Raw genomic sequence first — 22,204 nt, forward strand, 5'->3', positions numbered from 1 at the left:
TTGAGAGGGTGGGAATGAATTTAAATATACACCAAAATTCAAGATGATTGAATTATGGATGACGGAGACGAAATAAAAACTCAAAAATGTACTCAAGATCTTTGTTCACTTTGCAAAAAAACAAAAATCGATCACATTTTCAGTTATCATGAAAATCTTGCTGATTTTAGTTCACCACACCATGAAAAATAGACCATCTATCAAATAGAATTATTTATCTATATAGCTGTTTTTCACCACATCATGAAAAAAGTAGTCCAATCACAAAGTCGCGCAAGCGCAGTATGGATCCTCGAAAATTTACTTTTTTTGTATACTCAACATAAGTGTACCTATAGATTTACATAAATACCTACCTACTTTTTTTATCTTGATTTCCCACAAAAAATGAAAAATACAGCTGGCTCGTTTTTACCCCCCAAACCCTTCAATTGGTGATGATTTTGAAGCATTTTAGAGCCTCCAGCGGATTTCCGGATTCTCCAATTTTTGAAGAAACGTTTCCTGTGAGCTGGTGAAAATTAAATTCAGTACATGTGAACTTGAAGTTACTATCTTTGTGACCTTTTTGATGGATTCAGGTACTAATGTTGAAAATCTTTTTGAACCGGTTCAGTGATTATTTTTTTGAGGTGGGGGAGAGGGGGAGAAGAGGGGAGGGAGAATTCATCGAAATCCGTTTGAGGCTCCAGAATAATTCAAACCCACCACCTACCACAAGTTGACTCAAAAAGTTTGAAAATAGGGTATTAAATAAATTTCAGGCTTTTTTCTCAATTTGTTCGAATTTTGATTTTTTGTTTTCATGAGAAATGGGCTAAATTTGAATTTTCAAGCAGAGCTCTACCAGCTCAATTGTGTTCAAGGTCGGGTAGTGCTCAAAAAAAGTTTAAATTTCAGTACTAAAATTTTTCAAAAATGAAAACCTTTTTTTGAATTTTTTTCAAAAAGGACTTGATTTAGTTGATTCTAGGCATACCCAGGACCCCTGAAATTCTGAAATGACTTCAGGCCCAAGTCATCTTCAATAGGGGATGGGGTAGGGGCTTTAAAAAAATCGGTGTCAGATGTTGAAAAAAAAGGCTGTTTACTAGTTTTGGGTAGGTATATAGGATAGGTATCAACTGGAGCAGTTATTAGTAGCTTTAGCTCACAAAAAGGTCATCAAGTAGGTACCAGGTACATTTTAATGGGAGTATTCAAACATGATAAGGTAGGTACTTTCCTTCGCCGTGGACAAAAAATCACGATAGCCACGACAAAATACGTACCAAACTGTACTATCCACGACGTAAGAAAAAAGAACTAAAATTTGTTTTATTGGTAGTATAGAATCAATATTTAAATACTTTCTTTTTTTTAAGAAAAAAAAGTCTCTTTCAAACGTGTGAATGATAAGCCACGGCGATGGATCTGAAAAATGGTAATCTGTACAATTTTCAGTTCTCACAGATTACCATTCGGAGAACGGGTGGCTGTATTTGCTTGATGGTTTTGAAATGGGCAGAGCACTGCTATATATTACTGAAACAATACAGTGTAGCCATTTCACCGCAAAAAAAGTCGAATAGGAGAGCCAGGAAAAAATAAACAAAAATTGGCCACGGCGATGGAGCAAAAACTGGTTACATTTTTTTTATGGCCTCGGTTTCAGGGTATAAGTATCATTCTGAAAATTTGTATTGGTTCTATCATTTACGTACTCTGGATATCACACAATGATACAGGGTGCCCAGAAATATCGAGTACCCCTAAGAAAGTTTTTCATTAAAAATATAGGTTGGCAACGTGAAATAGATGCATATGATTGGTGGAATGTTATCTCTCCAGTCCAACAACCAATCATGTGCTATCATTATTATCATTCACTGTGACCAACCAAAGTACCTATTTTAGTAGAAAACTTTTTTAGGGGTACTCGATATTTCTGGGCACCCTGTATGTATCCTTTTTTTTTCTCAGAAAAGGTGACAGTGTAATTAATTTTTGAAGATGAAGTTGAAAAATTGAAAGTGGTTACAAGCCACGACGATGGAATTTACGGGGTTGGGGGGACTTGACCCATAGTGGAGGGGGGTTGGGGGACGTGAAACTATATGCACGTGATGCCCGAGTTGGTATCTACAGTTCTACACAATGCCACCGAAAAAAAAATTCAATTGTAAATAGTATTCAAGTACAAACACCACCTGTTATATGATTTTTAAACTTTTTTTGAGAATTACCCGGTCAGGTTTAGGTTTTGGATCAAAATTGGTAAAAATTTAGTTTTCGGTTGGTCAAAGTATGTCTTCATTTCTAACGAGGTCTATGCCAGTTTTAAGTCATTTACTTGAAAAATTAATAAATTTTTGGACAAATGTTTGAACGAAGCAATTTTTAGATTGGTTTTTCCAACCAAAAAAAAACAGGAATTTGAAGTGCAAGTCCCTCGCATAATAATTCACAGATGCACTCAGAAGAAAAATGTTATGCATAGACATTTTGCCTACCTTAAAATTGAAGGACAAAATAATAACGAACGCTAATGACGTTTTGTCTAACTTGGAAAATGAAGGAGCCATGAACAAAACGGAGAAAAAATCGTAATTTTAAAACATGACTAGGGAAATGAGTAGTCAGTAGATAGGGGTCTACGTTAAAAAATTGAACAGATTTAATTACCTATTAAGTAGGCTACAACATTTTTCCAAGAACTGAAATCTACATACCTAAATATGTATTAGGTTATTAGCCCGGTTTATAGCCCAAAGATCACAAAAATATTGCGAATCCGCAAAATTTACATGTAAACGGTTAACTTTCTAGATTTCAGTTCTACGCAAAGATTAATAATTAATTTTTTCTACAGCTAAAATTCGAAAAAGAATATTTAGATAGGACTATGTAGTGATAAATTGAATACCTAAGTTGAATAGTTCAACATTCGTGTTTTTACGTGTCAAAACTGAATAAACAAAATGAAATAAAACCTCGCGAGTAACGAGAATTTTGTTGGCTTTTCAGATATCATTTTCGAACCAAAATTGTGATTTTCTGCGCTGAAATATAATTTTAATCAACTTTAAACCGAATTATAAACTTACTTCACATCAGGTTCTCGTTTGCATAAGGTGATAGAAAAACACAACAAAAGTTATACGCGTTTCACTGCTCGAATAAATAACGCGACACAATGTGAAGGAAAAACGTGACTCTGTGTGAGCGTCAATGGATAAAAATACGAGTATTCATTCTATGCAAAAGCTTAATCTTACATACCGAATAAATCTGTTAAGATTTAAAGCGCGTAACAATGGTGTACGCAATTATGATAACATATAATTGGATGTTTCCTCGTATACCTACATTATAAAACCAAAGAATAAATGAAGAATATCTTTAAGTATAAAAATGTAAGTATTTAATTTAGGTATACCTCTAATACCTACTTGATTAAAATTGGTTACTTTCTGTTTTGCTATAAAATGCCAAAGGCACTTTTGAGGGGACTGGATTGTGTGGATTGAATATTCAATTTTGAGGAAATCGAGTCGGTAAAATATGACGTCAAAATTACCTACTTGATCCATGATTGTAGCAAATCCATGTCCTTTAGAACTCATCAGCTGTAGCTTTTTAGTACTTAGCTAACATGTAAGGCAGGTAATTCGTTTATGTATTTGAAAATAAGTATGTAGGTACCTAATCTGTTTAAGTAAACTCGTTAGGTACCTATATTATTTCATTTTAATTCAAATCACCAATTTATATATTCAACGCAACAGATGTTTTAGTGCAAAGGAAAAATTACCTGCCTATATTTATTTTTCGTAACATAAACCTTGATCTATTTTTATTCTTGAAATATAAGGTAAGTAATTAATAAGCACATCATTTTCCTATTTAATTTTTAAAAAAAAATAATATCTGTTCACATCATAGGCTACTACGAAGCTATAGAACACACGAATGTTATCGCAAAATTTACCTAGGTACTTGTTCGTTTTGGAAATAACACGTCAAAAGAGTTGATCTGGCTATAGGCAGGGCATTTCATTAAAAATTATCATTCTCAATTGTTAGATTTCAAATAAACATGAGTCGTGGGGAAGGTGAAGTGCCTGCTTATACACTGATATCAGTATCAAAACATATCGACGTAACATCAACTTAGATGGGGTACCCTTCTGAATGTTTATTGTTCTCATTTTAAATTTTTAAGCTATTGGATTTCACTTAAACGAGGAAAATTCTTCTTATAATTCATTACTTGTGAGGAATACTTTACTGAACGTGAACAAAGACCTACATAAAAAGTGATTGGGAGTGGTGGATCGTGAAAAATTCAAAATGTATCTTTTTGAAATATTTTAGTAAGTTTTTTCCCCTATTTAAAGTGAGAAAGAATAAAGGAGCATTAAGTACATAGACATACATAGTAAGTGTAAATAAATTTGGTAGATATTTCAAAAAAATAAAAAATAAATAAAGGAACCCGAATCTAGTCAAAATTTAGGTGATGAAGCGCATTTTTCGATTATTGAATCAATTTAGAGACAAAAATAGAAAAAAATCAAAATTTTACCAAATTTAGCTACAACTTAAATAGACTAAGTAGTATTTCAGAAGTCTGCAGACGATTTTTTTTTGTTGAGAAATTGAGTTACAAAACACAAAGTAAACCTTAATGCAAAAATCAAGAATACTACATAGGTATATTTATATAAATGCTTACATTTTTCTATTCCTTACAAGTTATACTTAAGGTTGAGATAATAAGGAACTTTCTGAGGTAACCGTTTGTTTTCTTATAATAATAATTTCCAATTTACTCAATCCTCAAAATGATTCAGAGTGATTACAGCTTTGAAAAATGTATATTACTTAATCAATTTCAGAAAAATATAGATTGGTATACCTAAAATGACGAAAGAAAAAGAAAAAATGTCTTTATATTATACTTACTCCAATCGATGTTGGCAGAAAAGTTTTTTTTTTTTTTTAAAGCAAAACAAACATTTTTTTGTTTGAAGGTTTTTTTTCTTTTTTTAATATAGTTTTGGGTGAATTCATGACTCAAAAAATTGATATCGGAAATTTGAAATAAAGGTTCATTATATTTTTTTGTGTGTTTAATTTATCCAAAAAAATACAAAATACAAAAAAAATACCTAATTTATTGAATTTTGATAAACTTGTATTTTTTTTTTGTTTTGAAAATCAAAGTTGAAAAAAACCTTTTAAACACATTTTTTCACGACGTGTGCTTCAAATTGTAGAAATGATAGAAAATTCAATTATGCGAAGAAAACATTCCATAAATAATTGGAGCAAGTGATTTTTGTGTAAAAAGAAAACACAAATACCCACGAATGATTCACATAAAAAGCCTATTATTTTACTAAGGCACTATACAACACAGTGCCCTAATTTTACAAGTTAATTTAAAGCAGGCAGGCAGGTATTTATTTATAAATTTGTATTTTAATTCAATTTTTAGGGTTTATGGACCACATAGTCCGAATCCAAAACCGGAAAAAATTATTCGACTTTACTAAAATTATTGAATTTAAAAAAAAAAAAAACATTTGAGTAGGTAGGTTAAAATTAATGTTTTTTTTTAGTTTTTTTCAATTTGATGTGCTTCCCAAAGAGGATTTTTTAAAATCTTTTTCCAAAACTAACCTGACACATGACATGATTTTAATATTTTCCCATATCAGAGAAGTATTCCTACCGGCAAAATATTTTTAAAGGGAATAAATAAAACGCAAAGAAACCTATACAGAGATACACCACCAATTACCTAATTAATTTCAAATGCAAAATTTCATTTTTCCATTTTTAAGAAATTTTTAAATTTAAATTTGTTCAATCATTTTTTCCTGAAAGAGAACTAAAAAAATATAGAAAATTCCTTAGGGAGACACATTATGATCATAATCGTTCAATACTATCTGAAGAAATTTTTCATAGATAAATTCCTTTTTTTGGGATGAGTTGTGAATCTTCATTTTACGTGTTAAATATAAACTGGAATATGGAATCTTTTTCAACTAAAATAACTCACTACCTATTCATATTATAAGAAAAAAATGTCCGTTTTCATTAGGAGGGAATAACTCTAGGTAAGTAATTTATCCAAGCTTTCCTAAATGCCTAAAAATTGACGTTTGATTTCAAAAGCACGTTACCCTTCCTTACAGGAAGCTTTGCAATACTAAATATTCACAGCCAGATATAAGTCCAAAGAATCGTTCTAGGACTTCGATACACTTTTATCATGAGCATACTTCATGTCTTCCGTCCGAATGACATTTCCTTTTGTACCGAGTAAATCTTGGATTTCTTGAAACGATTTACCCTGAGTATCTGGCAATTGCACTATTAGAAAAATTAGTGCTATCAAACAGAACCCAGCGAATAACCAGAATGTGCCCGAAGATCCTAGCATATCGACAAATGTGGTAAAAAGTCTGGTAATTAGGAAACACAGAAACCAGCAGATGGATGTAGTGAATGCTGATGAGAAGGATTTCACAGAAGGGTGGAAAATTTCTGCTACGATGACCCAAGGGTATGGTCCGAAACCTGAAATAAGGTAATGCGAAATGAGTAGGTAGTTTTACTCCAAGTAAGAGAGGGAAGAAAAAAAACCAAGAGGAATTATGAATTTTAACTTAGGTATATCTTACCTAGAGAATGGGAAATTATGTATCCAACGATGCAGAAGATAGGAACCCAACTGACAGATTCGCTAGCTTTACCCAATTCGAGGAACTTGAAATAAATCCCCAATATAATCTGAAAACACCAGTGAATTTAAAAAAATACCCTTCGCAAAAATCTGTCGTGTCAAAAATCTTTTTTTTTCTAAATTAACCATTTTGCATTTTTTATTTTAGGGAACTTGTAATATCAAGATATTGTATTCAGATCTTCAGATAACTCACCAGAAAAAATAGACATCCGATAGTTGAAAAATATAAAAGATGCTTGATTCTGAACAATTTACTCATCAAAGGAACGACGGTAGATGCGGTCAGCATCACTAGTCCACAGATAATAGTCGCTAAGCTGGATGAAATAGTTGTAGCTTCTTTAAATATGGCTTCGCTGTAGAATACAACAGCATTATATCCTGCCATTTGTTGGAATAAAATCAGCATACAACCGTAGTAAAGAGATTTTAAACTTCTACGCTGCGTCATCCGGATTATCATTGAACCAGTGTGTAGTTTTTCATCTTGAGATTTATCCAACATTTCCTGAAAATATATGAGATACTGAGTGAGTTTCGAACATCAAATCCTTAGTTCTACTCTTCTCAACTTCTCATCCTACAAGTTTCATAGGAATAAGCTCATTTCACTCACTACCAATGGTTTTTACTTGGGTTTGAAGACTACCACTGATTTTAATGGTGTCTGTCTCTACCACTTATTTTTTACTTGGGTTTGAATACTATCACAGATTTAAATGGTGTCTGTCACTGCCACTGGTTTTTTAGTTGGGTTTGAACACACACCCACTGATTGAAAATGGTGTCTGTCTCTACCACTGGATTTTTACTTGGGTTTGAACACACATCCACTGATTTTAATGATGTCTGTCTCTACCACTTATTTTTTACTTGGGTTTGAATACTATCACAGATTTAAATGGTGTCTGTCACTGCCACTGGTTTTTTAGTTGGGTTTGAACACACACCCACTGATTGAAAATGGTGTCTGTCTCTACCACTGGATTTTTACAGGTGTTTGAACACTACCACTGACTTAAATGGTGTCTGTCACTACCGCTGGTTTTCACTTGGGTTTGAACACACATCCACTGATTTTAATGGTGTCTGTCTCTACCACTTATTTTTTACTTGGGTTTGAATACTATCACAGATTTAAATGGTGTCTGTCACTACCTCTGGTTTTTTTACATGGATTTAAACACTACCACTGATTTGAATGGTGTTTGTCTCGACCACTGGTTTTCACTTGAGTTTGAACACACCCACTGATTTTCAAGATGTCTGTCACTACTACTTGTTTTTTACTTGGGTTTGAACACTACCACAGATTTAAATGGTGTTTGTCTAGACCACTGGTTTTCACTTGGGTTTGAACACTACCACAGATTTAAATGGTGTCTGTCTCTACCACTGGTTTTTACTTGGGTTTGAACACTACCACTGATTTAAATGGTGTCTGTCTCTACCACTGGATTTTTACAGGTGTTTGAACACTACCACTGATTTAAATGGTGTCTGTCACTACCACTGGTTTTCACTTGAGTTTGAACACACCCACTGATTTTCATGGTGTCTGTCACTACCACTGGTTTTTTATTTGGGCTTGAACCCTACTACTAATATAAATGGTGTCTGTCACTACCTCTGGTTTTTTTTACATGGATTTGAACACTACCACTGATTTGAATGGTGTTTGTCTCGACCACTGGTTTTCACTTGAGTTTGAACACACCCACTGATTTTCAAGATGTCTGTCACTACTACTTGTTTTTTACTTGGGTTTGAACACTACCACAGATTTAAATAGTGTTTGTCTCGACCACTGGTTTTCACTTGGGTTTGAATTGAATACTATCACAGATTTAAATGGTGTCTGTCACTGCCACTGGTTTTTTATTTGGGTTTGAACACACACCCACTAATTGAAAATGGTGTCTGTCTCTACCACTGGTTTTTTTACATGGATTTGAACACTACCACTGATTTGAATGGTGTTTGTCTCGACCACTGGTTTTCACTTGAGTTTGAAACACACCCACTGATTTTCAAGATGTCTGTCACTACTACTTGTTTTTGACTTGGGTTTGAACACTACCACAGATTTAAATGGTGTTTGTCTCGACCTCTGGTTTTCACTTGGGTTTGAATACTATCACAGATTTAAATGGTGTCTGTCACTGCCACTGGTTTTTTATTTGGTTTTGAACACACACCCACTAATTGAAAATGGTGTCTGTCTCTACCACTGGTTTTTTACAGGTGTTTGAACACTCCAGATTGGCAATTTGTGCTGTCCGATTTTTAAATCTGACTGGGAGTATGACTACTGAATGAATCTGACGACGAAACGGAACTAATGTGACTGGGCTTCTGACTGGGGATATGACAACTGTTATTATTGGCGAATGGGTCCAATTTTGGGTTCCAAATAGTGCATATTTGAGCCAAAACCGATAATTTACCAAATATGACCAGTCCATTGCTCATAAAAAGTGGACTTTGAATATTTATTTACCATTTAAAAAAAAAATTCACCAAAAAGTAGTCAGAAAAAACAAAACTGAGTGGTGATATAACTGGTGATCTGACTGGTCTTAAATGGTGTCTGTCACTACCCCTGGTTTTTTACTTGGGTTTGAACACTACCACAGATTTAAATGGTGTCTGTCACTGCCACTGGTTTTTCACTTGGGTTTGAACACACACCCACTGATTTTAATGGTGTCTGTCTCTACCACTGGTTTTTCACTCGGGTCTGAACACTACCACGGATTTAAATAGTGTCTGTCACTGCCACTGGTTTTTTACTTGGGTTTGAACACACATCCACTGATTTAAAATGGTGTCTGTCTCTACCACTGGTTTTTTACTCGAGTTTGAACACGCACCCACTGATTTGAATGGAGTGAGTCTCTACCACTGGTTTTTACTTGGGTTTGAACACTACCGCTGATTTAAATGGTGTCTGTCACTTAATTGATTTCATCAAATACCAACTCAATTTCCCTTCAAATCGAAATTACAATTTTTTTCAAAACCAGCTCAAGAGAACGTGAGTTGGACATACCAACCTGTAAATCAGCAATTTCTTGTTGGACGCGACTTTTCTCAGGATATGACCTGAGCCATTGCAGAGCCGCGTATGCTCGTTGTTTTCGTCCTTTTTCCAACAAATAATGCGGCGATTCCGGTACCCAGATGAAAAGCAGCATTGTAGACAAAGGTATCGCAGCAGCGACCAGAACCAGCGTTAAAATGGACGTGTATGGTCCAACTATGTAAGGGATATTGAAACCAATATACAAGAAAAGTAGAAATAACGATCCGGTAAATCCTCTAGTCTCGTCCTAAAAAATTAAATTCATATTTTGAAGGAAAAAAATCTAGGTGTATTGGTACTAAGTTAACCAAAGTGCGATAGCATACCGATGATATTTCAGCAATGTAAACCGGAATAAGATTGAAAACAATTCCAACAGCCATGCCAGCAATAAACCTAGCTATGTAAATCACCTCCAGTGAGTTAATCATAGCTATTACTAACCAGTGCGCTAGTATTATCATCGTGCACATGAGTATCGATAACTTTTTGCCGATTATATCAACGATTAGAATGATTAAAGGAGGTCCGAAGCAAGCTCCCAGGGGTAGCAAGGATCCAATCCAGGCACCATCTTCTTTGGTTATTGTGAGGTAATCATTTGGCTGGAATAATTTTGGTAGAGTTGGCGATGTCCAGGTCATCGTACAACCGGCAGAAACTGTTGCTAAATTGGCTGTGGAATTACATATAAAATGAAATATAAGAATAATATGAGAATGAGGTGAATCTTGAAATAATAAAGTTAGAAAATGGGTTTCAAAATCTATCTATAAAAGTCAACATTGTAGCTCAAACCAGAGAATTTAAAATTGAAAATTCAGAACCCCGAAAAGATACATCTAGAGCATGCTCTGGATTCATATGCCAAATTTCAGCCTACTGGGTACATTTGGCTGAAATTCAAGTTTTTGCAGCAATCTCAATTAAATTATTCAATTTAGCTTTCTGTCTGAAAATTCATCTGTGAAGTTCTTTCGGGCATTAAATGGTTAATGAACAACTGCAAAGTATTTTAATAACAAAAAACCATTCCAATTTTTCGTCTGCATTTGAAAAAATCACGTCAAAAAATATGTATCCAAATTTTAGAAAAATTCTACTTAGCTGTCCAAGTTCTTTCTCGATTTTTGTGGAATTTTTCAAAATGTGAAACAATAAAATGTAATTTCGAGCGCAAAAAAAACAAACAGATGTGATTTTGAGCAATTTGCACACTTCTGATTAGCTGTTCAACTGTTCATAAATATCATCAATTTTTACTGGGCGTAGCAAGCACTTATTAAAGTGGATCATCCCTGAAAAAAAATTGGCGGATTTTGACCAAATTCAACACAGCCCTTCTTTTTGAGCTGAAAGTAACAGAGAGAAATTTTTAGCTCCGAAGGTGCCCCTGGAGGGGAAAATGGCCTCCCAAAGAAGGGACATTTTCGAAAAACTCGTGGCTTTTTCGCTCTTGTTGCTACTTAACCTAGCTGCAAATTTCGAGAGTTCATTGATTCAGTGTCGAAAAATGTTTAGTGAAATTTCGAGATTTTTCTAGCGTTTTCTAAAGTTAAAATCTACGCAGCCATAAGAATTATTTCATATTACTTGGGTATTTATGTTTTTCGATTTTTATTAATGGAATTTTCCCATGTTTACAAAATGCTACCTGCTCAATTAATATTTTTCATCATCATCCTAAGAATTCATAATCACTTAATGTAGGTACAAGCAACAAGCACAATTGAAAATAAATAAATATCAGATTATTCAACAAAAAAAATGAATACATCGCCACATAAACTTTCAAGCACACACTTCAACCCATCGTAATAATCTACAGGTAAAAAAAATAAAAAATAAAAATAAAAATCAATTTACCTGCACACGTAGTCAGATACAGATTAAAATTCGAATGCTTCTGTTGTCGATGTTTATCCATTTTGTGAACCGCGAGACTTTTACCATGCAACACGAACTTCACTTCATCAGTGATCGATATTTTCACCAATAATTTGTAATAAATACTCGCTTAAATATTCTGTAACACACGTTTGTGTTTTTGAAATACGGTACTGTTCTGCTGACACATTTTGTTTTTTTTTTTTTTTTTTGCGTAATAAATTGGGAAATTATGAACGTCCTAGAGACACTAATTTAGTCTTTCGTTGACATATCACACTAATTAATAATCCGCTCGAAACAAACTAAAATTTTAACGTTGGTAACGCGGAATCGAAGATGTTAAAACATGGGAAAATGCCCCACCCGCGTAATAATTTTTATCAGCTTCAAAAAATCATCATGGAAATAGGAAATTTACCAAAAAAAAAAAAACTGGTACACTTAAATACCATGTGATGTTCACGTAGGTTAGGTACTTCGTTTGTTACACCTGACTTTACATATGTAAATTTTTTCTCGTAAGTTGTAAAAATTTCATTGTTGGAAGATAATTTAGCGTGAAATTTGCTCCTATTAATAGTCGTGTAAATATCGAGATCAGCTCGTAAAATACCTATGGAAAGCGATGGAAATTTTTTGCGAATTTTCAACTTATGAATGGAATTTTTCTTCGCGTAAAGAAAGAATTTATTTACGTAGATAAAATTTCACACTTGAAGTGTCATGTTTTTTTTTTCGATACTCGACTTTACATTACAATAGAAAATGGAAAAATTCATAAAAATAATAGGTACGTATTCGAAAATGTGTACTTACAATTGGTAATCTACGACTTTCATCCTACTCAGTAGTCAGTAATGAATGATGAATTCGAAAATCTAAACTACGCGAACGGTACGTATAGGGTTTTAAATATAACTGTTGAAATATCTGTTCGTTGTCTCAAACTTGGAGTCGAACCAACAAACCATTCGGTATGAGATTTTAAAATGATCGTAACACACCGCTTCACTGTAGGTATTACAAGTATATTTCATCAACAATCATTAAAACATAAAACGGTTACATAAAATAAAATAAAAAAATAGGAAGTAGATTTCAATTTGAAAAAACTCTTTATAAAATAAATAAAATCTTACCAAGAAAGGAAACGAATCAGTCGAATATAAAAATATCACTTTTAAATAGCTTCGTAACAGCTCGTAACAGCTCCTAATTCTTTTTGTATCTCTTGCCTGCTTTTGTTTTTTGTTTCAGGTATGAATATCCAAGTGTATAATACGCCTATGGCACAAACGATGAGGAAAAAGGAGTACACGGGGAGCTGGCCGGAGGCATTGATGGCTGGTAGAAAGCTCTTGGAGAGCAGAAACGATGTACCCCAGGTTATACATACGATGGTAGATGGTGCCCATTTTTGAGCTTCCGTTGGTATGATTTCGGGAGCCATGAACCAAGGAATAGGGCTGACTCCGAGACGAAACATTGCCACGAAGATGCATAACGTGATCGATGGTATTAATCCGTAGTTTGAATGAGATGTTGAGGTATCTGTTTTAAAATGAAATTAAAATGTAATACAAAAAGATGCACGAAATACATTAACCTATTACTTACTTAAGCAAAATAAAGTTATTTTTCAATTTTTTTTTTTTTTTTATGAAACGATTTTTGATCTGAAGTTGATACAGAATTACCTACCTAAACTACCTCAAAATTAGGTGATAAAAATTTGAGAATTTTTAGCCAATATTTAACATTCGAGTAACAACAACTTCAAGTTTCAAAATTTTGAAAAAAAAATTATAAGAAGGGATCTTATCACTTTTTTGAACTCTAGCTCTCACAGTGAGAGGGGAGAAGGGATGCACGTGAAAAAAGGTCATTTTTGAATGTCTTATTTAAGTTTTTCGGATGACAAAAAAAAACTTGTTGAGGAGCTTTGAAGAAATACTAATTTTATTTTTAGAAAATTTCCCTCATTTCAATAGGTATAGGTATCTCTACGTATATACTCTCCTTTCAAGAGTAAGTCTAGGAACATCACAGAAAAAATGGCTAATTTCTTGCACGTTTTCCAAAAAAAATAAAACCCGAGTCAGAAGAATTTTTTGGGTAAAAATATTGATACTTACAGGGTGTTAAATAAATGGTGGGCAATAATTTCACAATAGATGCAACTCGAGTAGACGAACAAAAAACGTTATTATGATAAGTTGCCTATCTTGTAAAATGAAGGCGCTACGTGCTCCGCAAAACTAGAAATTTACGAATTTTGGAAAATTCATCAAAAATAAGAAAACGTTTGAATCATTTAAGTGATGCTCCTAACCCATAGTACTCGAGTGGACAAACAAAAACAGTTATTATGACCAATTGCCTATCTTCAAAATGGAAGGGGCAAACCTGATTCAAAATTTCCAAATTTTGAGTGCCCCAAATTTGAATTTTGAAATTGTGCTGGCCCCTTCAATTTTGAAGATAGGCAATTGGTCATAATAACTTTTTTTGTTCATCCACTCAAGTACTATGGGTTAGGGGCATCATTTAAATAATACAAACATTTTTTTACTGTCTGCAAATTGATGAAATTACCCCATTTTTGGACAAAAATTTACCAATTTTGAAAAATTCATCAAAAATAAAAAAATGTTTGAATCATTCAAATGATGTCTCTAACCCATATGTAGTACTCGAGTGGGTGAACAAAAAAAATGTTGATATGACCAATAGCCTATCTTCAAAATTGAAGGGGCTGGCACAATTTATAAATTCAAATTTGGGGCACTCAAAATTTGGAAATTTTGAATCAAGTTTGCCCCTTCAATTTTTAAGATAGGCAATTGGTCATATTAACATGTCTGTTCGTCCAATCGAGTACTATGGGTTACGGATATTATTTGACTGATTCAAACATTTTTTTATTCTTGATGAATTTTTCAAAATTCGTAAATTTCCAGTTTTGTGGAGCACGTAGCGCCTTCATTTTACAAGATAGGCAACTTATCATATTAACGTTTTTTGTTCGTCTACTCGAGTTGCATCTATTGTGAAATTATTGCACACGATTCATTTGACACTCTAAACGAAATTAATTATATATATTTTTTTTTTAATTTTAAACAATAAAAAATTCAAAAAAATCAAGGCTTTTATCACAAACAATGAACTTTACTCGAGTAATTTTTTTTTGAAAATTTCAAAACAACAATATCTTTAAAAAACCATAAACATTTCACGTACCTACGAGAAATTTCATCCTCAACGATTTTGATTTATTTTAATTTTTTTTTCGAAGACTACCTACTAATTTTTCTACGAAATTGATTTTTTATTGTGAATTTTTTCTATTTCTTCAAATTCAAATTCATTTACGATAATTTTGCAGTTGAATCATTAAATTTAAAGGTCCTTTTTTTTAATATTTAAAATGCTTCGCTTGAAAATTTTCCAATACATAATTTTCGCTAAACATATTTTTATGAATAGACTTGGATAAAATTTTTTCCAATTTTCAAGAAAACACGATTATGACTAACTTTTCATCAAAGTTCAATTAATTTTTTTCATTTTTTGCAGAAATATTATAGCGTTTTGAACAATTTCGAATTTTTTTGAACCGAACTAACTTGAATCAACAAAACATGCAGAAATACATCACTGACAAAAATGTCAGATGGAAAAGTGCATTTTTTTGATTTTTGGCGAAAGCTAAATTTATCTTGTACTCTTTTATACTTTCCAAATTGATTGAAAACAATTTTAGAATCATTTTGAGCAATTCTGAAAGCTTCCAATAAATTTTTGAAAATTTATAAATTTACCAAAAATGTTACCCAATGGAGTTGGAAAGCTAAAATTACTTTGCACTCCAATTTTAATATGCTGAGTCGATTGGAGATGGTTTTGAGTCGTTCTGGAGTCTAGATATATTTTAGAAATTCCAGGTTTTCAAAAAGTGCCATAAAAACTATCCAGTTTAACTTAAGCACGTATCAAACGTGATTGATGCTTGTCAAGAAGAACCATATTTGACTCAGTCACTCCATTATTTTTAAAAATTGGCTTCTGTCGGCTCAGAATCATTATTTTTATTCAGCGATATTTTTCATACTTCTTGAAAATTGTAAAAATGTGCAATTCTGAACCGACAGAGACTGATTTTGAAAAATTGGTGTGTAATCGGTCAAGTTGGTCCCTAAAATAAGCTCGTCGTTACGTTTAATGGGTGCTAAAGTTTCTTTTTCAATCGATTCGAAGTGTTAAAAATTGAGGTTTGTATCAAATTTTAGCTTTCCAATTTCATTAGGTACAATTTTGGGTATAAATTTCAATTTTCAACACTCTGTTGGAGGCTTCAGAACTGTTCAAAACGATTCCAATCATTTTCCAGTCGATTTGGAAGGTCGAGAATGAATAGGTAAGTCTAATTGTAAGTACACCAAATTCCAGTTTTATATGTCAATTTAGTAAACTTTTGATTTTTGGCCCAAAGATTTTCAAAAATTAATCAAAAATATGAAAATTCCCTTTAACACGAGACCTCTAAAAAAAAATAATCCTTTGATATTCATAATGTTTTTCAATGTTTTTTGAGAAATTTTGAGCATTTCAATTAGGTAGGTAAGTAACAATTTTCATTTGTTTCTCGTGAAAACTTTTTTAGGCACACAGCTGACTTCCAAATTCATAAAACAAAGGAGTGGAAAGTTAATATTAATTTTTCAAATCTCCTCAACCCTAACAAAACCGTTTTCCTTCAAGTAAAATGTACCTTACCTACTCGTACAATCTATTGGGAAATATTAGAATAAAATGATGTAATTTACCATTCTGAATCATTGTCAAGTATCCAACGAAAACCGCCATACTTAAGGTCATAACGAAGAAGGAAAAAGTAAGCAGGAATCTTCTGCCGAGAAAATCAACCGTCATGATTGATACCAGAGAGCTGACCAATGAAACGATACCGATTAAAATAGTAGCCACGTTGGGTGACACTGAGGACTGAGCAAGTTGGAAAATACTATCTGTATAATATTGGACCATCGTTGCTCCGCAAGTTCGTTGCAGAACGAACATGAAAAACGCGATGAGAACAGCTTTGATGGTAACATTGCTGTAAAATATAGGTTAGGTAAATAAGCAATCAATGAATGTAAAAAACATAGGCAGGTTTCATCAGCTGTCTATTTTAATGGTTTCACTATTAATAGTGAAAATACCAACCTTAGTCCTTTATAAAAGTTGGAAATAATTTCCCAAAATGGACAACAAAACGTTCCATTTTCGCAATCGATATCAGTATTAGGATCAGTGTTTTCCTTGAGAGAATCATCGAGATCTGTACTTTTACCTTCCGAGAGAGCTTGATTAATTCGAGCTAATTCCAAATCGACGTTACAGTCGTCTCCATGCAGCCATCTTATAAACAAATAGGTATATTCAATTTTTAGCCTTTTAAGTAGGTATACCGAAAGAAAACTACTGATATTTTAAGTATTATTTCAATGCTCACTTGATCGATTTTATAGCTTCCTCTTCACGACCAATTCGAATCAAGTAAAGAGGCGACTCGGGCATCAAAATGAAAGTAAATATGAATACGACTGGCACCACTAAACACATCACAGTTACCCAGAATAAATTACTGAAAGCTCCGAAGCTGTAAACCCACACCAGTCCGACGCATTGCATTAGATCGTAAAATATTCCAACTCTGCCTCTGATATTATCATTGCATATTTCGTTGTTGTAAATGGGCAAAGCTACGTTCAAACTTCCGTAACTGATTCCGCTGACGAAGCGTCCGATGTATAAAAACCATACCTGAAAACAATCAAAACGGTTCAAATGTTAATATTTTATTTTTTTATTTTTTTAGAGGATATAAATTCAATTATCTTCGTCTTAAATAAATTATAGCTACTGCCAAATTGAAAAGAAAAAAATATTCCAACTTACGTTATTAAAATTATACAATATCATCAACCATCCGACGATAATAGGTACGGCCAAACTCAGCAGACATTTCTTACGACCCCATCGAAAAGACAAATATCCAGCAGGAATGGAACCAAAGAAAGCTCCCAAGTTGATCAGAGATCCTACCCAAGAGACTTCTTCAATCGTTAACCTTCGTATACCACCCAGATCTGAGGCATTTCCACTCAGTAATTTAGGAGTGGCTGGCGATGACCAACCTCCAACACAGCCCGAACTAAATGATATAATTGATGCTGTAAAATACATAATAATATATATTCACAATTCACATAGGTACCTATCTATAAGTGATCATTGATCAATGATCAATAAAGATAAAAAATGAGCTAGCCTACCTAAGAACGCCGCCAAATATTGTTTCCATTCTGGTTCTTTGTGGGTTGCATTTTTTGCACCTAAAAGTGGATAAGCTTCCTCAGCATCATCGTTCTTTCTTGAATAACCCATTCTTGACTTTTCTATTTCTTCGCATCATCTGTATTAATAATATGATAAATTATGTGTCTTAGAAAAGTATTTTTCATTGAGTGTTCTATGTAGTTGTTATCATTGTTTGGGCACTTTTATCATTAGCAGTTCAATAAACTCAAGTAGGTAACACATTTTATACTTCTTTGAGAAGAGTCGAATAAGAATATTAAAACCTACTCATAGGTACATATTAGGTACTTTTTCAGATCTATTTTATGTCACCAAATTGAAAAAAGTTTTTCAGTCAATATTATTATCAAAAAAAAAAAAAAAATTAAAACGAATATCTCAACACGACTTGAGCGATTAATATTTCTATTTCTAAACACAAGTTTATTACGCAGCAAAGAGAAGAACTGATTACACGATTATGTGTTATCTATGCCATAAGTTACCTGAACCAACTCTTCAACTCTTGAATTGGAGCCGAATACAGGTACTAATTCTAGGTACTAGGTACTCACTTCGTTACACAAAAATGAGAAAATATATTCTCGACATATTATAATCGTATCTTGTACCAGCATTCAAATATTTTGGAAAAATAAACACCGCGAAAAAAAATTTGCTTGTGTATTTTACAATAAACAACACTAAACGAACGATTGCATAACCATGAATGATTAGATATCGGTGGATTTGGAATGAAATCCAACCACGATGTATGAAAACCGGTTATTATGTATGTTTGAAATAACATTATTGCATTATTTTGATAAATTTATTATCATCAGAAGTACCTGTAGGTACCTACGTAGTGTTTCTTATCATGTGGTGGAATTTTTCGATACGTTTTAAATTTTTCTTGATACACGCTACGAAACTGTAGAATATCTGTCGTTCGATAACGTGCGAAACTAATTGATATTACGCGACTGTTTCTTTTCATCTCAGTGAGACGAAAAGAACGCTTTTTCGTCTCACTGAGATGAAAAGAACGCACGAACGCATCAAGTACGAGTACGTCGAGTACGAAAACCGAACGTTATCAGTTTCATCGAGAAACGGAGAGGCGAGTACGTAACACAGACTTCTCACTCACTCAGACTCGAAATTTGTCTAAATAATCAAAATATAACACCCATTATGATTAATTAGTGTGTTATTCGTGATAATTATTCTTTTCTGTGTTCTTTTTGCTTTATTTGAAATTACTTTAAACTTATTTTATGCGGTGATCGAGTTCATTTGAATTCATTTTGTTTGTGAAGATAGATAGCTAATTGTATGTATCATGGGTGAAACGAAGACTTCGGATGTTGAATTGAAAAAATTTGTCTAAATAATCTAAATATAACACCCATTATGATTAATTAGTGTGTTGTTCGTGATAATTATTCTTTTCCGTGTTCTTTTTGCTTTATTTGAAATTACTTCAAACTTATTTTATGCGGTGATCGAGTTCATTTGATTTAACCAATTCATTGTTTGTGAAGATCGATAGCTAATTGTATGTATCATGGGTGAAACGAAGACTTCGGATGTTGAATTGAACATTTCTCCAACATAGGTACATAATTCTTTCAAGAATAAGACGTACGCAAGAATTGTTTTGATTATTTTGTATTGTGATATTGATAAAGATTGTATACCTAACTACAAAAACTCGAATAAGGTAACTCTAAGTACATACATTAGTTCGCCTTGAACTGAAGAAAGCTTCATAAAATGAAAGGATATAAATCTAGCTGTGATCCTTATTTTATTTTACGAGTATTTCAAATTGATCTCCGCAGCCGAAGTTTTCGTTTCATCATGATACAAATACTTACTTACTTCAGAAATACGGCGAAAAAAACACCAAAAAGATTACAATTATCTTGAACTACACATCAAATCAATCAGTCAAAGTTCTGTCTGTTCAATATTATTTTTATTAATTCCTAATTTCCTGTGAAAATATGAATTTCAACGTTTATATTCTACTTTCGTAGCGTATATCAAGAAAAATATCTTACAATGTAGGAGGCGAGTGTGAACATTTCTGTCTCGTGCGATGGCGGAACTCGCCTTCGGCTCGTTCCGCCACCCTTCGCACTCGACAGAAAACGTTCACTTTCGCCTCCTATATAGTAACAAATACTATCAACTAACAATACTGGCAACTCCGTCGAAAAATGATGTTTAATCCTCCTAGCGGCTCGGCAAGTAACTAAATCCTACATCCAGTGCTAGAATTTTTGTGTTATCAGTTTGTTATGAGGTACTGATAGCCGCGAGATTTGAATCGACCAATCACAGCACTTAACATGAATACTACTTCCTTGCCAAGCCGCTCAGATAGCGCCCTTGTTGCGACAAAAACGCCCAATGTATTTTAAATGGAGTTGCCAGTATTGTTAGTTGATAGTATTTGATAGTAATATACTATTTCACTAAAATTTCACGAGTAATTTTGTGATTTCTCAATGAATTATTATGGCTGTCAAGATGAGCAGCATATTGTGGCCAATATTACCTACCAGCTGATTTATTTATCATCCGACATGAGGAAATTTTCGAAGAAAATTTTTTTCAACATACCTAGTTACCACTTCAGCCTAATTACTACTTCCTATTCGTAGTAGAAGTAGATAAATGTTTATATTCTTTTTTTTTGCGTCATAAATGTTCTTATCTCAATCACTGATTCAATAAATGTAGCTAGATAACAACTTAATAATTACGATCTTTCAAAATATTGCTCAATTTAATGATATGATGTCATTTAAAAAGAATTCCACGCGTCTTTCGGCTCGTTTTGAAGGAAATTTTTTCCTATCGTGAACCTATTTTCTTTTTCATGGTAATAAAGGTTCTTAAAGTTATTAAAACGAAATTATTTGATATTAATTGATGTCGGAGTGATCAATGAATTGAAAAATATAATTATTTCAATTGGTAATTAGCGTAAAATTAAAATTCGTATTTAGAGTTATGTAGTTAATGGTTACATCTTATCCATTTTTAATTGGAATTTATCGCATAGGTACCTATTATTTTTACTTCAGAATTAGAAAAAAAAAAAAAAAAAAAAAAAATAGGAGTTGAATTCAGCAACTGATGAAGTTGATGAATTAAAACTAAGTATTTTAATCAGAAATTTCGGAAACCATTTGAAAAAATAAAAAATAACGATTAAACTTCAATCTATTTATTTTGCGACCTTGAGTCATAAATTCACATAAAACGAATGGCAAATTTACGTTTTAAATTCTAATTCAAAACAAAGATAGGGATGAAGGGCATAAGCATAAATTGAACTGTGCTTTTCAATCGATTAATTTTTCGAATTCGTGATTAAAAAATTATCAGCGTATTATTTTAATACAGGTAGTTTTAACAAATAGTTTGTAGCCAAATTTTTCCAACTCTGCTCATCTTAAAATTATTTATTAAATCCACAACTTTTTCTGTGAAGGCTCCAGAACAGTTCGAAACAACGACCAATCGACTTGGAAGGTCGAAAATATGATACATATAAACCATATGTCAGCCTTTTATGTCAATTAGATGTAATTTTGGTTTTTTTTTCACGAAAAATGGGCCAAATCTGAGTTTTTAAAAATCCGTCAAAAATCGAAGAATGGATTTCAGTACCTGAAGTTTTGCTGGCGATGTATTTTGGGGTTCTCTTTCGATTTTTTCATTATGTAGTAGGCATTTGTATGCATCGAAAAAATAGGAAAACGGATTTTGATGGTACAAGATGTTTTTTTTGTTAAATTTAAACATTTTTTAAAAATTTTTTAAAAAAATGAATAAATGATTTGGGTCATTCCACCTCAACTTAACCAACGTTTTTGAGTCATGTCCTTCAATTTCGCTCAAACTTTTTTTTACAATATCTACCCATTCAGTAAGTAAGAAACCCGCAATCAGTTTGGTCTCAGCTCCCTGAGGGGGTGGAGTGGGGGGCTTTCATTATTTTCACATTGTCTCGAGGTACTCATCTTCAGCAACGAATTCCTCCAAAACTATAATACTTTGATCAAAACTGATTTCACAGTTTAGAAGGGCATTGCATTTTG

General features: G+C 32.9%; 3 protein-coding genes across 7 annotated transcripts in view; all 3 read right to left on the reverse strand.

Annotated features, from left to right (window-relative positions):
* Positions 1-3,266, reverse strand: part of LOC135839911 (facilitated trehalose transporter Tret1-like) — a 44,179-nt gene extending 40,913 nt beyond the window's left edge. For both annotated transcript variants that reach the window (XM_065356165.1, XM_065356168.1), the window contains exon 1: positions 3,087-3,266. The gene's annotated coding sequence lies outside the window, so the exon portion shown is untranslated. The remainder of the gene's footprint in view (positions 1-3,086) is intronic.
* Positions 3,267-4,678: 1,412 nt separating this feature from the next.
* On the reverse strand, positions 4,679-12,673 carry LOC135839915 (facilitated trehalose transporter Tret1-like). Its single transcript, XM_065356175.1, has 7 exons — positions 12,534-12,673; positions 11,694-11,853; positions 10,154-10,503; positions 9,799-10,074; positions 6,936-7,250; positions 6,678-6,786; positions 4,679-6,573 (listed from the first exon to the last, which is right to left on the reverse strand). The coding sequence occupies exons 2-7, from the start codon at positions 11,752-11,754 to the stop codon at positions 6,242-6,244; spliced, it is 1,443 nt and encodes a 480-aa protein (XP_065212247.1). The 5' UTR covers positions 11,755-11,853; positions 12,534-12,673; the 3' UTR covers positions 4,679-6,241.
* A 51-nt stretch (positions 12,674-12,724) lies between these two features.
* Positions 12,725-19,916, reverse strand: LOC135839913 (facilitated trehalose transporter Tret1-like). Of its 4 annotated transcripts, none has more exons than XM_065356172.1 (7): positions 18,949-19,916; positions 18,059-18,198; positions 17,682-17,956; positions 17,236-17,546; positions 16,947-17,141; positions 16,547-16,836; positions 12,725-13,268 (listed from the first exon to the last, which is right to left on the reverse strand). In XM_065356172.1, exons 2-7 carry the CDS (start codon positions 18,168-18,170, stop codon positions 12,898-12,900), a joined length of 1,554 nt encoding a protein of 517 aa, XP_065212244.1. In that variant the 5' UTR covers positions 18,171-18,198; positions 18,949-19,916; the 3' UTR covers positions 12,725-12,897. The 4 variants fall into 4 exon arrangements, with proteins under 4 accessions (XP_065212244.1, XP_065212243.1, XP_065212242.1 ...); XM_065356171.1 differs by having other exon boundaries at positions 18,935-19,916; XM_065356170.1 differs by lacking the exon at positions 18,949-19,916 and adding an exon at positions 18,590-18,892.
* Between the last annotated feature and the right edge of the window lie 2,288 nt (positions 19,917-22,204).

Source organism: Planococcus citri, chromosome 3, assembly GCF_950023065.1.
Source record: "Planococcus citri chromosome 3, ihPlaCitr1.1, whole genome shotgun sequence".
Taxonomy (NCBI): Eukaryota; Metazoa; Arthropoda; class Insecta; order Hemiptera; family Pseudococcidae; genus Planococcus; species Planococcus citri.